This window comes from Peromyscus leucopus, chromosome 7 (assembly GCF_004664715.2).
Source record: "Peromyscus leucopus breed LL Stock chromosome 7, UCI_PerLeu_2.1, whole genome shotgun sequence".
Classification (NCBI taxonomy): domain Eukaryota; kingdom Metazoa; phylum Chordata; class Mammalia; order Rodentia; family Cricetidae; genus Peromyscus; species Peromyscus leucopus.
The window spans coordinates 118,185,072-118,202,781 of NC_051069.1; the positions used below are offsets into that span (position 1 = coordinate 118,185,072).

Consider the following 17,710-nt stretch of genomic DNA (forward strand, 5'->3'; position numbering starts at 1 on the left):
CACAGTGATTCTCAAGTGGGACAGAAAAGGAGACCATGACATGGAAAGCGCTTGGTCTTCTGGGGTCACTCTATGGTATGGTATGTGTGGCCAATAAATGGGTTTCCTAAGTGTTTGCTGGGGGCGGGGCATAGGTGATAGATTAATACCATACTTACAGAAGAATAAGGTTCAAGTTTATTTTTAGTAAGTACTCAGAAGCTATCCAAACCCATGCTTGTGTTTTGTTAGACTTGGTATTACCCATTTTGATACATGGTATCTTTATTAGCAAATGTTTCCAAACCATTTTCAAATATGTCATCAAAGCCAGGTAATGTTTGTGGGGTTTGTGGCTTATACCCTCTTTGGGTATAAGCCACCTTATACACCAAGTGGGTATATACCCTCTTTGGGTGTATAAGGTGCTGTTCACTTCCTATTTTTCTAAATAGAGTTTTAACCTAATTCTGAAAAAAAAAAAAAGATTTAAAGAATGTCCATTGTGTATTTTTTGTTTATTGAAAGTATTGATGAATTAGGTTATTTTTTTATCCTAATAAATTAATTGTTCCCCAAGTCCACTGGGAATTCCTCAGCTGTTTACTGGTTTTCTTCCTCACTTTGGCTTTCCCCTTCCCCCTTACTCTGTGTGTGTGTGTGTGTGTGTGTGTGTGTGTGTGTGTGTGTGTGTGTATACACCATATGCATGCAGTACCAATTGAGACCAGAAGATTGTGTCAGATCCCCTGCAACTAGAGTTACAGATAGTATATGAATGTTTTGCCTGCAAGTATGTCTGTGCCCCACCTGTGTGCCATGGAGGCCAGAAGTTATTGAATCCTTTAGAACTGGAGTTTATGGATGTTTGTGAGCCAGGATGTGTGGTTTCTGGGACTCAAACCTAGATCTTCTGGAAGAGCAGCCAGTGCACTTAACCACTGAGTCATCTCTCCAGCATACCTACCTTTTAAAAGATTTGTTTATTTTTATTTTTTGTATGAATGTTTTGCCTGCACACATGTCTGTGTGTGCCTAATGTCCATGGAGATTAGAAGAGGGCATTGAATCCCTTGAACTGGAGGTTATAGATGGTTATGAACCACTATGCGGGTGTTTAGAACTGAAGCAGGACCCGTGCCATCTCTCCAGCTGCTGACTCTGACCTTTTTTAAGGACGTTAGAGGTCTCCTGTACAAGGATAAAAGAAGAAAAACATTTTTTAGTACCATTTCTATATCTGATACCCATTCCTTTGACTCTGTTAAACTTAAGGCCATAGGTAATGCAAAAAATTCATGTGTAGGAAGGCAAATACAGAGGTCTAGGCACACATAGTGATGGTCATAAAACTTTAAAAATTAATTATAATTAAGCTGCATTTCAGCCACATTGCTTCTTGGTCATGACTACACACTATTACATTTTATTTATTTTTTTTAATTTATTTTATTTTATGTGTGTTTTGCCTACATGTGTCTCTGGTGCCTGCAGAGACCAGAAGAGTGGTGCTGGATCCTCTGGAACTGGAGTTACAGACAGCTGGGAGCTGCCATGTGGGTGCTGGGATTCAAACCAGGGTCCTCTGGAAGAGCGGCCAGTGTTCTTAACCACTGAGCCGTTTCTCCAGCCCCACACTGATACATTTTAAATACAGCTGTTGAAGGCCTTTTTATTATGGAAATTAAGATGCTGTTGATAGGCTTGTGGCTATAATTCAGTGGTAGCTTAGTATGGAGGGGGTAAGTATGTGCAATTGATGAAATACTTCATGTATATCTGCTGTAAAAACATTGGTTTCTCTAAACAAGCTTGTATTTTCTCTTACCAGGCCTTGCAGAATTGGTTTGTATCATTTGAGTTAGGCAGACTTACTTGAATGTTCTGGCTATGACTATTTAAATACACAGCATATTAACAGCCCCACAGAAGCACCTTCTAGAAACAAGACAAGCTATTTTATAATGGCATAGGCTTGTCTTCAGGTCCCTTGGTTGTTTTTCAGAAGTGCTAAGTGTGGTGTCTCAATATAACCAAGAGTCAAAGGATAGGTTCTGTGTGTGGAGGACATCCACACACACACACACACACACACACACACACACACACACACACACTGAGGCTCTTGGGCCAGCCTGTGTCTCTGTCCTTGGCTGCTTTGTTTGGAGTTTCTGCTGTGGTGGAGTCATAATTGTTGCATGTAAGATTTAGTGAAATAATTGTTATTTTTGTTTTAATTTACACTCTAGCCATTGTGGGTAAATATTCTGTACATAAAATGTTGAGGATGAATACTATGAAGATTTAATTTCCCTGAGATTAAAAAAAAAATTATTGCTTTCTATACCAGTGATACATCTGTTTGTTAAGATAGATATGTTATATAAAAGTTAAAATAAATGACAAGAAAAATACTACAGTGAAATATTAGAGAAAATAAAATATAGAGTTCTTGCCTAGCTGCACAAGGTCCTAGTTCAATTGCCAGCACCACAAAAATAGATAGATAGATAGATAGATAGATAGATAGATAGATAGATAGATAGATAGATAGATATAGATAAAATTGCATTGGGGTCTAGAGGCACTGAACTACACCTTCCAGGCCTGGTCGCTGCTCTTTATTTATTTATTTTTAATTAATTTTTTTATTTTATGTGCATTGGTGTTTCGCCGGCATATATGTCTGGTGGAGGTGTCAGATCCCCTGCAACTGGAGTTAGAGACAGTGGTGAGCTGCCATGTAGGTGCTGGGAATTGAACTGTTCTTCCCTGGAAGAACAGTCCCACTTTTGAATTTATAAGAGTGTATGTGGCTCAGAAGTGAATATTTGCTGGGTGTGGGTGGCTCACACCTTTAATCTCAGCAGAGGCAGGACAACCTCTGTGAATTTGAGGCCAGCCTCGTCTACATAATGAGGTTTAGGACAGCCAGGACTACCCGATCTCAAACAACCAAGAGGGGAATGTTCCCCATGAGCTAGAAAAGATTATGTGTTCTGCATTGGGTAATCTGTAGAAGGTACTATATCCGTTTGCTTCTGTTCCTTTTATCCTCCTTCCTGATTTTCAGCCTGCTTGATTGTCCTTTTTTTTAAAAAAAAAAAAGAAAATTTATTTATTTATTATGTATACAGAAGAGGGTGCCAGATCTCATTACAGATGGTTGTGAGCCACCATGTGGGTGCTGGGAATTGAACCCAGGACCTCTGGAAGAGCAGTCAGTGCTCTTAACCTCTGAGCCATCTCTCCAGCCCTGATTGTCCATTTTTAATAAAAGGGATTGGAGACTCCTAACTATAGTAGAAGGTTCTTTTCTCTTTGCAGTTTTCTCTATCTTTGATTCACATACTAATAGACTTGTTTGTTAAAGGCTCATGTATGACTTGGTTTTATTTTTGGTGCTTTTACTTGATCTGAAATCTATTCTCTTTGAGACTAGCACAGTGCCTCCACTTTTTTGTTTAATGTTTTCCTCCATCTCTTTTTCTTTCTGGTGGTAAAATATGCATAGCATAAAATCTACCCTCCTGACTACCTCTAGAGCTTCAGTCAATGGAATCAGATGCATTCCTAACATCATGCAACTGTCGCTGCCATCTGTGGTTGTAACTATTCATCTTGTAAAGTTGGAGCCTTTTTACTTATGAAACATTAACTTCTTCCCCACCTCTCCCCTTGGGAACCACCATTCTGCTGTCTGTTTCTATGGCTGACTACTCCCAAGTCCTTCATTAAATGAATGATGCAGTAATCCTGTTTTCCTGAGTGGCTTATTTCACTTAGTTTGATATCCTTAAGGTTCATCACATCATAATGTATTACAGAATTTCCTTTCTTGAGTGATAATTTCATTGTATGCATATCCCACGCTTCCTGTTTGTTTTTACTTTTTGTATTGGGACAAATATTTCTGAGCATGCATGAACGAGTATTTCTTTAAGACTGTGTTTGATTCTTCTGAGAATATACTATAATTGTTGTATTGTTTGATACCTATACTGCCATACTGTTTTCCACCTAGACTGTGCCACTTTGTAGGCTTACCTATCTATGGTGCACAAGAATTCTTTTTCAGCATCCTTACCAACGCCTGTTGTTTTATTTTGAGAGTAGCCATCTGATAGCTGTGAGGTAGGGTGACACTTAACTTTGTATCTTCCTGCTGAGCAGGTTGTGTGGTGTTATATGCTCCTGGCCTTCTTCCTTTTTGTGCCGTTGTCCTGCTTGTCTGTTTTGACAGCCAGTGCCATAGGCTAATGATGATGATGACTTTGCAAAGTGTTTTATACAAGTCTCCAGCTTTGTTTTCTTTCAGGATGGTTTGGATTATTGTCTTAGTCACTGTTAACATTGCCATGAAGAGACACCATGGCCAAGGCAAGCATTTAATTGGGGGCTTGCTTACAGTTCCAGAAGGTCAGTCTATTATCATCTGGCAGGGAGTATGGCAGCATGTATGGCACTGGAGCAGATGCTTAGAGCTGATCCTCAGGCAGAGTCAAGAGAGACACTGTGCTTAGCATGAACTTTTGAAACCTTGGAGCCCACCCCCAGTGACATTTTTTCCTCCAACAAGACTACACTCAATCCATTCAAATAGTGCCTAGTGACTAAGCATTCAAATTTATGAGCCTATGGGAGCCATTCTTATTCAAACCACCACAATTATGGACTCTTTAAGATTCTATATGACATTTAAGATAATTTTTTTCCCACTTTGCAAAAAACATCATTGGTATTGTGATAGATTGCATTAAATGTGTAGAAGACACACAGAAATAGAACCTGCTGGCAGTAATCTTTACTTGTGTGTCCTCTCACTTTGGTTAATTCATAAATATTCTATTCTTTTTATGCTATTTTCTGATTTATTATTTTTGGCACATAAAATTGCAGTTGATTGTTTTTTTTGTTTTGTTTTGTTTTTTTTGTTTTGTTTTTTTCTCGAGACAGGGTTTCTCTGTAGCTTTGTGCCTTTCCTGGAACTCACTCTGTAGCTCAGGCGGGCCTGGAAATCAGAGATCCACCTGCCTCTGCCTCTGGAGTGCTGGGATTAAAGACATGCACCACCACCGCCCGGCTGATTTTTTTTTTTTTTTTCTTTCCATCACAGGCAATTTATTTTGTTCTATTCATTCACAGTTAATACAGAAAATACTTGGAAACATTTCCATATAATGTTTGACACAGAAATCATCAAATAGAAGTATACAATGTTGACAGGAGGCAGTACATTTATAATTTATAACCCCAAATGTATTTATAAATTAGAAATGGAAAGATCTACAAATAAAATTATGAAGGTTCACCAAAGTCATTTAATCTGTCAGTTTCTCATTCATTTTTATGTCTTAATAATATTCTATTGTATGAATAAGCCACATTTTATTTCTCTCCAGTATTTGATAGCTATTTGAGTTGTTTTAACTTTTTTACTATTAGCAACACACTGCTGTAAACCTTCATGTACATGTTTCATAGGTGCACATTTTCAGTATTTTGAGGATATATTCCTAAGGGTAGAATTGTTGAGTAACAGAGTAACAATGTTTTGCATTTTGACCAACCACCAAACTGTTTTGCCAAAGTGGCACACCTTTTTACAATCTCACCAAATCCTTGTTTTTAAGGCTCTGATTTTTGTACAAAAGCATTCAATCATTCTGTCAGACCAAACCAGGAAAAGTAAGCTATAGTTCAGAGCTGTTCTATTCCATTTACTATGCAAAGCCATTCTTGGCGTGAGTATTCTTGCAGTGTTCACCTTTTCCTCCACCACTTTTTTTTTCTTCTTTTTTTTTCTGGTTTATTTCTATTACAAATGTATAAAAAAAATCCTCCATCAACGCTGCTGATAGCAGCAGAACCTTGAGAAATATACCTTTGGTTTGCCTCAGAAAAGGAACACATATTGCACTGTAAAGTTTATAAAATTGGCGCAAAACATTGTGGTAATGTTACAATACCAGTTTTAAGAGTTCAGTGACTAATGGGGAGCCGATGGGATACATGCAGAACTGTGAAAGTGATCTCACTTAGCCAGCTGTACACGTAGACTGTAAATCTACATTCAGATCATTTCTGAACTAAGACTATCATCTCAGTTTATCTGTTGAGGTCAACCAGGAAACCCTAGAATATACCTTGATTTTTGCAAAAAACAAAATAGGGGGAGGGGTTTCTTCAGCATTTCAGTCCACGAGTAACAGTATCCTAACAGGCAAAGTGTTCTCTCACTGTCAACATAGAATGAACTGCTGCTGGAGGTCAACTTGGGCTTTAATTTGCATTAGCACTTACATGCATAGTAGTTTTTTTTGCCGGGCAGTGGTGGCGCACGCCTTTAATCCCAGCACTCGGGAGGCAGAGCCAGGCGGATCTCTGTGAGTTCGAGGCCGGCCTGGGCTACCAAGTGAGCTCCAGGAAAGGCGCAAAACTACGCAGAGAAACCCTGTCTTGAAAAAAACCAAAAAAAAAAAAAAAAAACTATTTTCTTTTTTAATGTTGACCTTCTATCTTAGGGTGGGGCTGCATTCATTTATTAGGTGTAACCATTTTTGGTTTTGTTTGCATCTGAAATTTTTAGAGTTTTGTATTGTATCATCTAAAAAATTCCTTTCTTCCTTTCCCCACCTAAGTACTCTGGCACTAGTCACTGATACTATATAGAATAGTAATGTTAGAAATATATCTAGCTCTTGAGGATTGACCCTAGGGCCTAATGCCTGCGTGCTAGGTAAGTACTGCACTTGAATCCTTTCTCTAGCCATGTACTTACTCCATCTATAATTCTGTGTCAGTAACTATGTTTCCACTGACACTGAGGTCATTTGAGTTTTTTTTTAAATTAGTCTGTCTTAGTAAAAAAGTCAGTTTTTCCTTTTCAAAGATTGATCTCCTATCATCCATCTATCTATCTTTATGTCTGTCTGTCTTTCCTTTCCTTTTCCTTTCTTTCTTTATTTGGGGTTGTAAGATGGTTCAGTAGTGCTGGCTGCTTTTCCAGAGGACCCGAGTTTGGTTTGTAGCACCAATATTAGGTAGCTCACAACGAACTTTCAAAGGCTTATTTTTCATGAGAGGGTGTGTGTGTGAGTGTGTGTGTGAGTGTGTGTGTGTGTGTGTGTATGCACTCTTAATCACTGAGCCATCTCTCTAGTCCCTGATCTTTTTTTTTTTTTTTTTTTTTTTTTGGTTTTTCGAGACAGGGTTTCTCTGTGTAGCTTTGCGCCTTTTTCCTGGAACTCACTTGGTAGTCCAGGCTGGCCTCGAACTCACAGAGATCCGCCTGTCTCTGCCTCCCGAGTGCTGAGATTAAAGGCGTGCGCCACCACCGCCCAGCTGTCCCTGATCTTTTGATTTAGTTTATTTTTCTCTATTTCATTTATTCCCACCCTAATTATGATGATGATTATTTGGACAAGGGCTTTCTTGTTTGAATGTGTTACAAACTCAAAGTTTTCTTTCTTATGTCTTTCAAATATGCCTAGCTTTTTTTATTTTAATAGAAGCATATGTTGTTGCTATAATGTAAATTTCCTCCTTCACTCTTGATTTCTCTCTGTATCTTTCTCTAACTCATTCACTCAATTTTTCTTGAACATTTATTTACTGGGTGGGTAGTGGAATAGTGTCATGTCACGTGTGTGGAAGTCATATGGGGTCCCAAAAATCAAAATTCAGGTCACCAAGCTTAGCAGCAACCACCTTTATCTACTGAGCCATCTTGACAGACCCATCTCTTTACTTTTAACTTACCAGGGCATTTAAAGTAGGTTTCTGTGGCTGGACTGATGGCTCAGAGTTAAAAGAGTGTGTGCTGTTTTCCGAAGGACCCAAGTTCAGTTCACAGCACTTAGGTCGGGCAGCTCACAACCTGTAACTCCAGCTTCAGGGGGATCTGATGCCTCTGGTCTATGTGGCTATCTTCATTTCCATGCACATACTCACACCCACCCCCCAACACATAATTCAAAATAATAGAAATGGGTGTCTTAGATAGGTATAGTTGAGTTTCTTATACCTTATGCTTCTGTTTTTCATATCATATTTTTCTCTATTTTTATGGAATATAACTGATAAGAATGATTTTGGGGGGATATATTTGGATTATTATCAACTGTGTAGCTGTTTTATGTTCATTTTTAAAGGCTATATTTTATACTTTTAAATACTTTATGATATATCAGTGATACTTACATTTTAGTTGTCTTGCTGTTGCTCTGAACTTCACAGCGTGCCTTACCTAAGTTCCCATTCAGACCGCATTGGCAAGCCCTGCACATGGCCTAAGTGGCTTCAGGAAAATGCTGTCTTCTTTCTCCACCTTTCCCGTATAGTATTGGGTGCATTCCCTGACCATAAGTTGATCTCCCAGACGGTTGCTTTCACATGAAGATAGCAGTTGTCTTTTAGATAATTTAGGAATATGAAAAAACATTTTATGTTGCATCTATTCATGATCTTTGTACATGTGGACCCAGCCCTCTGACCTGTATAATTTCCTTTCTGTCTGAAGAAAGTCATTCAGTTTCAGGCAGGGCCAGTCTACCATAAGTGCGTTCCTTACGCACTTGAAGAAGTTTGTTATTTCTTCTTCACTTTTTAATTTACTGAGTGTACAGTTCTAAGTGTGTGGGTTTTTCTTTCAGTGATGGAAATATACTTTATTGTTTCCATGTTTGCCTAGTTTCTGAGATACCCATTGTAGTTCTTTTCCTTCCAAGTCAGATTAGGCATTGTGGGGATATGTAGTGTGGAAAAGAGTTCATGCTAGGGGATTTTGTGGTGATGTTGGATGTTTTTTCTGTAAGAGGTAGTGCATATACTTCTATAGCCTCTAGTACAAAGACCATTGCCTGTTTACTATCCCTGGGAGGTATTGAAACCCCACTCCCCACCCCCCAAAAAGAAAGAAATGAGGAATATTTGTGTTAACTTTCTCATTGGCTGCAATTCCTGTTGGTCTGACTGTAAAGTGGAAGTTTCTTCAGTTAATGGTCCCATATTGTGATGTCTGGGCATGCCATCCTTTGGTCTTGGTGTCTGGGCTGGTGTGGGTAGGGAACACAGACTGGACCACCCACTCCTAAATGATTGCAGCTTTATGAAGGTGTACTTATTTGCATTCTTGTCAGAGTTTTTACTTACAACAACGAATTTTCTTTTTTATGAGTTATTTCTGTCATAAAGTGGGAAACAATTCAAATTTTCTGTTAATTGAAGCTTTGTGAATTTGTATGAAGAGTCTCACTTCACTAGTTAATCACTGGTGTACTTACAAAGCAAAGCCCACAAGTAGTCCACTTAGCAAACAGCTGCTTTTTTCAGAAAGAACATCTATGCTGTTAAGCATAGCAGGCATCATGTATAAAAACATTGAAAAAATACAACTTTTGTGTTACCTATCTCCTCACTTTTGCCTTCAGTCTTTATACTTGGGCCTCTTCTTTAAGTAGCTGGGCTTCTGAAGAAATGTGCAAGTAAATCATGTAAGAGCATGGCCGTTGGCCCTTACTCCCCGGGACTCAGCTGTGCTCAGCAATCATTCGTTGAACACCCAGTATGTGCCAGGCCCTCTGCTGCAGTTTACAAACACCCTGGTCAGTGTTTTCACAAGAGAAGGCAAAACCATGGTCAGAATAAAATAACAAATCCAGGGCTGGAGAGATGACTCAGAGGTTAAGAGCACTGGCTGCTCTTCCAGAGGTCCTGAGTTCAGTTCCCAGCAACCACATGGTGGCTCACAACCATCTGTAATGAGATCGCATGCTCTTTTCTGGTGTGCAGGCATACATGCAGACAGAATGCTATACATAATAAATAAATATTTAAAAAAAAAATAACAAATCCTGTGGCAAGCCTGGTGATACTTGCCTAGTATGCACAAGGTTCTTGGTTCCATCTCCTTAGCCACAACAGGAAGGACACTTTGTCATTCTTCTGGTAACTTGTGGATAGACATAAGGTAGGAAGGTAACACTGGAGAGCGGATCTGAGTGGAGTGCAAGGTCATTACAGAGTAGAGGGTCCTGGGAAGAATGAACAAGGGTCTAAACATGAATATTGTTGAGGTGAGGGACCAGAGGGGAAGCCAGATAGTGCACAGCTGTGTCCAAGAAGAGTCTCAGGAAGCTCTTAATTACCTGAGATCCCTGGAGGTGCATCTGCTCATATCTCACCCCACACCCTGGCTAGCAAGAAGGCTGAAGTGTGCTAGCAGGTATTTCTGCCCCTTAGCCAAAGGTTCCCAATTTACTTGTTCTTTATCAGCAGGTCTCAAGCAAGATACCTCTTAGCTTTTTTATTACTTTGTGGAACAAAGTGTCTGTTAAAATGGAGTATCATTATTTTCCTTGCTTTTTTCTCCCTGTGGGTTCCCTTGCCAGAACACCTTGTTTAGGCGCTTGCTTTTGAATGGTCCATCCAGGCCTGTTTACCCCTGTCTACAATACTTTTGGACTCTGAACATTGGCTCTACTTGTCTGTCCCCCCTCTGCCAGTTTCCCAGAGCCCTCCAGGTTAGAGGATGTTCTGCAGTGTGCCAGTGGACTGGGTAGAGTCACTACCCAACTTTTTCATGTTAGAGTGGGTCTATGGGATTTGGCATAGTCTTAGTAAGTACTAGGAGTTCATCTTTGCCCTCACCAATGCTTCCTGCAGGCAGGGCACAGTACTCGCTTACCAAAACCTTTGCTGGGGTAGGATTTCCAGATTTCAGATGAGAAAACTAAAGCACAAAAGATTGAGTGATATGCCTGAGGTCACACAGCTACTAAAAGGGAGGCTGAGATTTTTGCCCAGTTTCTGTTTACCTCTCATTGACCATGCCCTCACAACAGAGCCAGGGATGACTTCCAGGTTCACTCACAGACCCCTTTTTCCCTCCCCATTTTCACCCCATTGTGTCATCATTTCTCATCACCTAACCAGTAGCTTTAGCATATCCTTGCCTTGCTAATCATCACTGTCTGGCCACAGCTGTCCTTTCTAATAAACTGACCAGATTGTCTTCTCCTGGCTTGACACTCTTAGGGCTCCCTTGCCTCTTCAGGACAGTAATCAGTTACTTCTGATGGAGCCTCTACTGTCCACATCTAATGGGCCATCCCCAAACTCTATCCCCCTTCCTTCCTCCATCTGACCATCACCTGCAATTGGGAATTCCCTTGAAGCCCTCAAAGTGGAATCTACAGAATCCACTATTCATTTATGCATCACAAAGAATGGGATCATCCTAATGCCAGGTCTGTGATTTACCCAGAGCATGGTCCACTCACTCATCTCAGCAATACTTGACTCTACCAAAGGAACACAGTATGCCCAGCATTATCCAGGGCTGGAGTACAGGGCTCATCTTTTCATGAAGTACTTGTAATTTAGAAGATGGCAGAATTAGAATATCAGGCTACAAGTCAATCTTGAATTCTGCTGTGGCAGGTGAAGGAGGAAGCGGAGGCCAGATCCCAAGGTGTTAAGTGTGGGAGGCTCGCCTTGGTACTGGGTTGGGTCTTGAGTAGCCAAAGCAGAAAAGTGGCAGCTTTTCTGGGACAGTGGCATCTGGGCTTCAGGCTTGGCAGTGAGTGTACATGAAGAGGTTTCAGAGCTTGGACACAGGTGAGAATAGAAGAGAGGTTGGAGAGGTGGAGACTAGAAAGGAAGGTCTGTGTGCCCAGGCTTGCTGAGCAGGAGGAGGGGGTGTTTATTTCCCGAGGATGTCATGGGCCATGGAAGAACTTTGGTTTGTATCTGAAAAGTAGCAGAATGCTACCTCAACATTCTAAATAAAGATCACCTGGGCTGCTGTGAGGAAAAGGACTGGTAGGAGACCCAAATGGCAATGCAGCTGTGTGAATGGCACAGCCCTCCCAGGACTTTCTTAGGTATCAAACAGGGATAGCCCTAGGGCACCCAGGTATGTACAGGGAGCTGCCAGCAACTTGGCATCCAGTAAATATACATTGCTGAATGGCTCACTGACTATATCCCATTCCCTTCCCCTGGCCTCTCAGGGCCCGAGGCCACTGTGCTGATGAGATTGGAATGACTTTCTCCCTGGAAATGGGAGTAAGTCAGCACCCAAGTTTCAGAGCCCAACCAAAATCCCTCTAGCTCTTCAGATCTGTGTTGCTCTTGGCACAGCTCTAAGAGTTGAGAGTTAAGAACCTTACCAATGTTATCATTGCTTCCAAACTTATTTTATTTGACAGTGTTGATCAGTACCTCTAATGAGACTTAATCCACAGAACAGTTCTTATGTGTATGAACCACATTTAAAGTGTTACTAGACAGGAATGTTAGAAGTGGCTGATTTATCTGAAGACATCAAGAACCTTTGGGTTAAAGATCGACCTACATGTGTAGCCTTCCTAAGTAAACCTCCACTCCAGCATTTGTGAGATGTACTCCCCATGGACATTGGCTTGTGGGAAGTATAGCCCTCAAGGTTTCAGTCACAATTTGTCTGTTTGTAGTTGAACTACACAGGTATACAGAATATTAATTTTGATATGTGATTAGAACTTTTTTTTTGTAGGCTTTACCGCCAGCACCTGTTCAGAGTCACACAAATAAGCCTCAGGCATTCAATGCATCTCTTCAAGACCATATTTACCCGAGCTGTTTTGGGAACACTCCAGAGTGGAATAGTTCTAAATTTATAAGTCTTTGGGGATCAGAAGTGATGAATGATAAGAACTGGAATCCTGGCACTTTCTTGCCAGATACAATTTCTGGTAAGGAATTCATTAAAACTTTCTTAAAGTTTTAAATACCCTGAGACACTTAAGATGGTCATCATCACATTCCCCAGCGGGAGGCCCTGGGGCCTGGCATCCCATCCACCCTTCCACATCTGTACTCATGGGTCCACTGCATTGATTAACAAAGCTAACACTGGCTCCATGCTACCTGCGAGCACAGTGAGCCACATTGTGCTGCCTATCCACAGAAGATCTAGTTTCCAGGGTCTGTGTCTGGCCTGTAGTTCTCAAATAATGGTAAGCACCAGACATCAGCTCAGTGCATGAGGGCAGGAAGATAGTGACACATCCACTTGAATGCTGTGACTCAAGCTCCTATTTGCTGCTTTCTGTATTGACCCTAAAGGGCTCTCTCCCCTCTAACAAGCACCTTCTCCCCAGCTGCCTCAGTTGCTGAGGCTCAACTGTTACTTCAGGCTTAGGTCCAGGGTCACCTGGGAGGGGCTGGTACCTACACCTCTCTATCTTCAGATGGCCAGAGCCCCTGGTCACTCCATACCCAACCTTGAATGTGCTCAGAACAGAAGCTAGTCCTGACACCCTGATTTATGTTTGAAGGGATTTCTAGCTGTGTGACCTTAGGCAAGTTGCTTAGCCTTTCTGAGCCTCAGTTTCTTCATCTTTAGGATGGAAATAACATTTCCAACCTCAAGAACTGGTTTCAAGGCATTCAGTGATACTGGAAAACACCTAGCACAGGAATTGGCACATAATAGGTGCTCAGTAAACATTCCATAGAATAAAAGCATCATTCTAGAGGAGTCCTGGCTTCAGAAGTGGCCCCAGTGTCAACATGTTCTTTAGGGTTTTTTGCTAAGTGCTATTTCTTTTAGAAGCCTTAATTTTCCCATTCTTCTCCAAAGGGAGTGATATATTAGGGCCAGTGCTCTCAGAAACAAGACCTGAAGCCCTTCCACCTCCACCCAGCAATGAAGCTCCTACAGTTTCGGATATCAAAGAGAAGAAAAATGCTGCAAAAAAGAAGTGTTTATACAATTTCCAAGATGCTTTTATGGAAGCAAATGAAGTTGCCATGGCAAACACAGTCGCCATGGCCACCTCCTCAGCCACATCCTCTGTGTCATGCACGGCCACCACAGTGCAGTCTAGCAGCAGTCAGTTCAAAGTGTCATCCAGAAGACCACCTTCCATAGGTAAGGACCCTGAGAGCCTTTCAGCTTCTCACTTCTTACACCACTCATCTTGTTACTGTTTTGCCTTTCTAGAGGTGGAAATGAAATGCCTGAAGGTACTTCTGCACAAGAACATGCCCTGTGGATTCTGGTTGAAATTTTAGCTGTCATTCAAAATACCCTTGGGTTGCTGAGCTCCGTGTCTTGCCTCCAGCCTGTCTTCTGTGGTGGGCATAGATCATTGTTTTCTGAGCACAGCTACTGCTGAGCAAAAGACTTGTGCAAGCCAACAAGATTAGCCTGCTAGCACTCACACTAATCACTTATTGACTGCTAGAAGGGACCTAAAGAAATGGTTCTAGAGACTTGGGGTAAACAAATGTCTGAGAACATGGGAGCTGGTTTGTACCTCATTAACCAAAGTTAAGACCGTTTGAGCATCAGAAAGAATCGTGATTGTCCTCCTTACTGAAGGACATGAAAAAGAAAGAGACTTGGCACTCAAAGTCAGGACTCCCTAGGAATTTTCAGAGTGGCTCCTAAGGTTGAGAAACTCCTCTTTATAGCATAGAGTAGAAACTCTACTAGAAACTCTATAGAGTTACTCTGCTGCAGCCAGCAGTCCATTAGATAATATAGGCCAACCTAATCAGGGAGTATTTTTGTTTCTTTTCCTCTTGTGGCAAAATATCCTGAAAAAAGCAACCCAAAGAAAGAAGGGGTTATATCCATCCTGCCAGGGAAATCAAGGCATCTGGAGTTTGAAGCAGCTGGTCATATTGCATCCATAATCAGGAAGCTGAGAGCAATGAATGCATGTACATGTTCAGTTCAGTGTCTTCAGAATATATAGTTCAGATTCATCTGTCCAGGAAACAGTTCACTCACAATTAAGATAGGTCTTCCCACACCAATTAAAATAATGAGAATAGTCCTCCACAGGCATGCTCATTCGCCCATCTCTTAGATAATTTCAGATTCTGTCAAGTTGATAATTGATGCCAAGCATCAAAAAGGAGTGCTTCTTTTGTTTTGGGGAGGTGAGAGATGAAACAGGCTCTCTCTACGTTAAGTTAGGCCAGCCTCAAACCCACAGCAATACTCTTGCTTCAGCCTTCCAAGGCTCATACTATGCTAAACAGCTAAATAGATAGCCTGCACACCAGCCCTTTGTGCGTGCATGGGGGTGTTGGGCACGTGCATACACTAGAGTATGTTGGCCAGATCTTCACACTTGCTTAACAAACATGGTACCTTTGAGCCACATCTCCAGTCCTTCAGGGAACATTAAGAATACTGGATATCAGTTTGGCAAGCAGAACATTTCCATGGAGGCTGACCCATTATGGGTGATGATGGGCATCCCCTTAGGAGGAAGCTAGGAGCTATAAATCTGACATTTACCCCAAATGTGGATATTAATTCTCTATCTAGTTTATCTTTGTGAGATTTAGGTCTAAAATGGTTCAATCAGATGTGATAAGATAAACCTCACCAGTGGACAGCTGGCCTCTTGAAAAATGTCTGTCTTGGGAAAGGAAGAGTTGAGCAGCAGCTGGATTAGTTGAGAAGCCATGATGACCTTGGTAAAGTCAGGAGTTTAGATTCATAATACATGGGGAATCTGAGCTCCAGGCTTATGAATGCTGGTTCCCACAATGGAGAAATCGCAGGTTGTCTGTAAACTTATAGGGTCTCAAGAGCTCAAGCTAGAGCACAGCTTACTATAGATGTTAGGACCAGATCTGGTGTGTGTGGGTAATAAAGTAAATGTGACCAGTCGGGTTGTAGGTGAATGAGTGTTCTTTGGTTTCTGTAGGTCTGAATATCCCCCAACCTCCCCTCCCCCCAAAAAAGGAGGAAAGAAATGTAATTAAAGGCAACATGAATATTTGTTTTCTTCAGCCAGTGGCAGTCTCTCTTGTATCTCTACATGCAGGTGATGTTTTTCATGGCCTCAACAAAGAGGACCACAGACACTCAGCACCTGCTGCTCCAAGGAACAGCCCCACAGGCCTGGCCCCACTCCCAGCTTTGTCTCCTGCTGCACTCTCTCCAGCCTCCACACCTCACCTTCCAAATCTTGCTGCCCCATCATTCCCCAAAACTGCAACCACAGCCCCCGGGTTCGTGGATACACGAAAGAGCTTCTGTCCTACCCCTGTGGCACCCCCGCCCTCCACGACAGATGGCTCCATCAGTGCCCCTCCCAGTGTCTGCAGGTGAGCCACAGAGCCCCGGTCCCTGTGAGGAGGGCTGGGAGCCATGCTGCACTAACATAGCTACAGACTGTGCTCTGGGTCCAGGCAGGTAACAAGTCCAGTGCAGAAGAAAGAGACCTCACCAACAGAGGCCAAGGCCGTGGAGTTGGAGAGGCTCCAGTCTCAATCTCAGCCTCTAGTTCTTCAGAGGAAAGAACAATGGCCCGGCTGCCAAGACCAGGGTCAGGGATGCTGACTATCTCCACTGGTGGCATTAAGGGTGTGGTGTGCCTTGCTTGTTTTTTTAAGTTGTTTTTGCTATACATTGGGTAGAATCTGCAGAAAATTTACAAGATGTATATACGGAAACTAATACCACACACAGTGATTTTTGTAAGATCATTTCTGTTACCTTTGAACTTGCCTGTTAGAAGCACGTCCTTTATAACCCCCATTACAGAACCAGTGGTCTCAGGGAAGTCAGAAAAGTCATGTGTCCATCCAGTGGCACTATAGGTGTGCTATGACTACTGACCCATATCTCCTAACTGAGCCCAGTCACCGCACTGTCTTGGCTGATGGCACATGATTCTCTGACCCCAGAGCCATGAGCCCTCTTTGCTGCCTTGGTCTTAAAAAAAAATAAGCAAAACAGTGGGTGGGCATGAGGAATAATTAGTGCCTCCGGGGTGGCTGCTTGCTAATGAGCTGTGTGTGGTTTTGTAGTGACCCTGACTGTGAAGGGCATCGCTGCGAGAATGGTGTCTATGACCCGCAGCAGGATGATGGGGATGAGAGTGCAGATGAGGACAGCTGCTCCGAGCACAGCTCCAGCACCTCAACTTCCACCAACCAGAAGGAGGGCAAGTACTGTGACTGCTGCTACTGTGAGTTCTTCGGACATGGCGGGGTAAGTGCATGTGCTTAGTGTACTAGGACTTGACAGTTGTGTGACTTGCTAAGTCTTTGGCAAGAATTGTGTGTTAGATTTATTATTTTGAATTACGTGTAGGTATGGGTAACTGTATGTGGGTGTGTTCATGTGAGTGCAGGTGCCTGTGGTTACCAGAGGCATCTGATCTCTTGGAACTGGAGTTGCAGATGATTGTAAGCTGGGTGCTGGGAACTGAACTTGGGTCCTCTGGAAGAGCAGTGTATACTCTTAACCACTAAGCCATCCCTTCAGCCCCTTCATAGGCCATTTTTTAAAAAAGACATGGAAGTAGGATAGGAAGGGGACTTGTTAGGAAAAAAGGGTCCAGAGGGAGTATAAGGAGGATAACAGGAGATAAATACTATCAAACTATATGAATGTCTGAGCTTTTATATGCACTTCAGATTATACTTACCTAAAGAAACATGATTTCCCTGCTGCAGGTTTTCTCTTATCACTGTTTTTCTTGGTGGTGATTGTTTCTGTTGTTGGAGACAGGGCCTCTCTCCATAGGCTGACCTGGAACTCATTGTGTGGCCAGGCTGGTCTCAAGTTTGCAGCAGTTCTTATGCTTTAGGCTCCTCAGTGCTGTGATCACGGAACTGAGCCACCTGCCTAGAGCTGTGGTTTTTGGCTGGTTTTTTGTTGTTGTTGTTTTGTTTTGTGAAATTTTAAATAGACAATGAAGTAGGTTAACTA

General features: G+C 42.0%; 1 protein-coding gene across 4 annotated transcripts in view; it reads left to right on the forward strand.

The window, feature by feature from the left end:
* Fam193a (family with sequence similarity 193 member A) overlaps nt 1-17,710 on the forward strand; it is a 138,148-nt gene that overhangs the window by 97,821 nt on the left and 22,617 nt on the right. For all 4 annotated transcript variants that reach the window (XM_037208168.1, XM_028870795.2, XM_028870793.2 and 1 more), the window contains 4 exons: nt 12,518-12,716; nt 13,607-13,897; nt 15,816-16,098; nt 16,804-16,987. In XM_037208168.1, the coding sequence (XP_037064063.1) occupies nt 12,518-12,716; nt 13,607-13,897; nt 15,816-16,098; nt 16,804-16,987 (957 nt within the window). The remainder of the gene's footprint in view (nt 1-12,517; nt 12,717-13,606; nt 13,898-15,815; nt 16,099-16,803; nt 16,988-17,710) is intronic.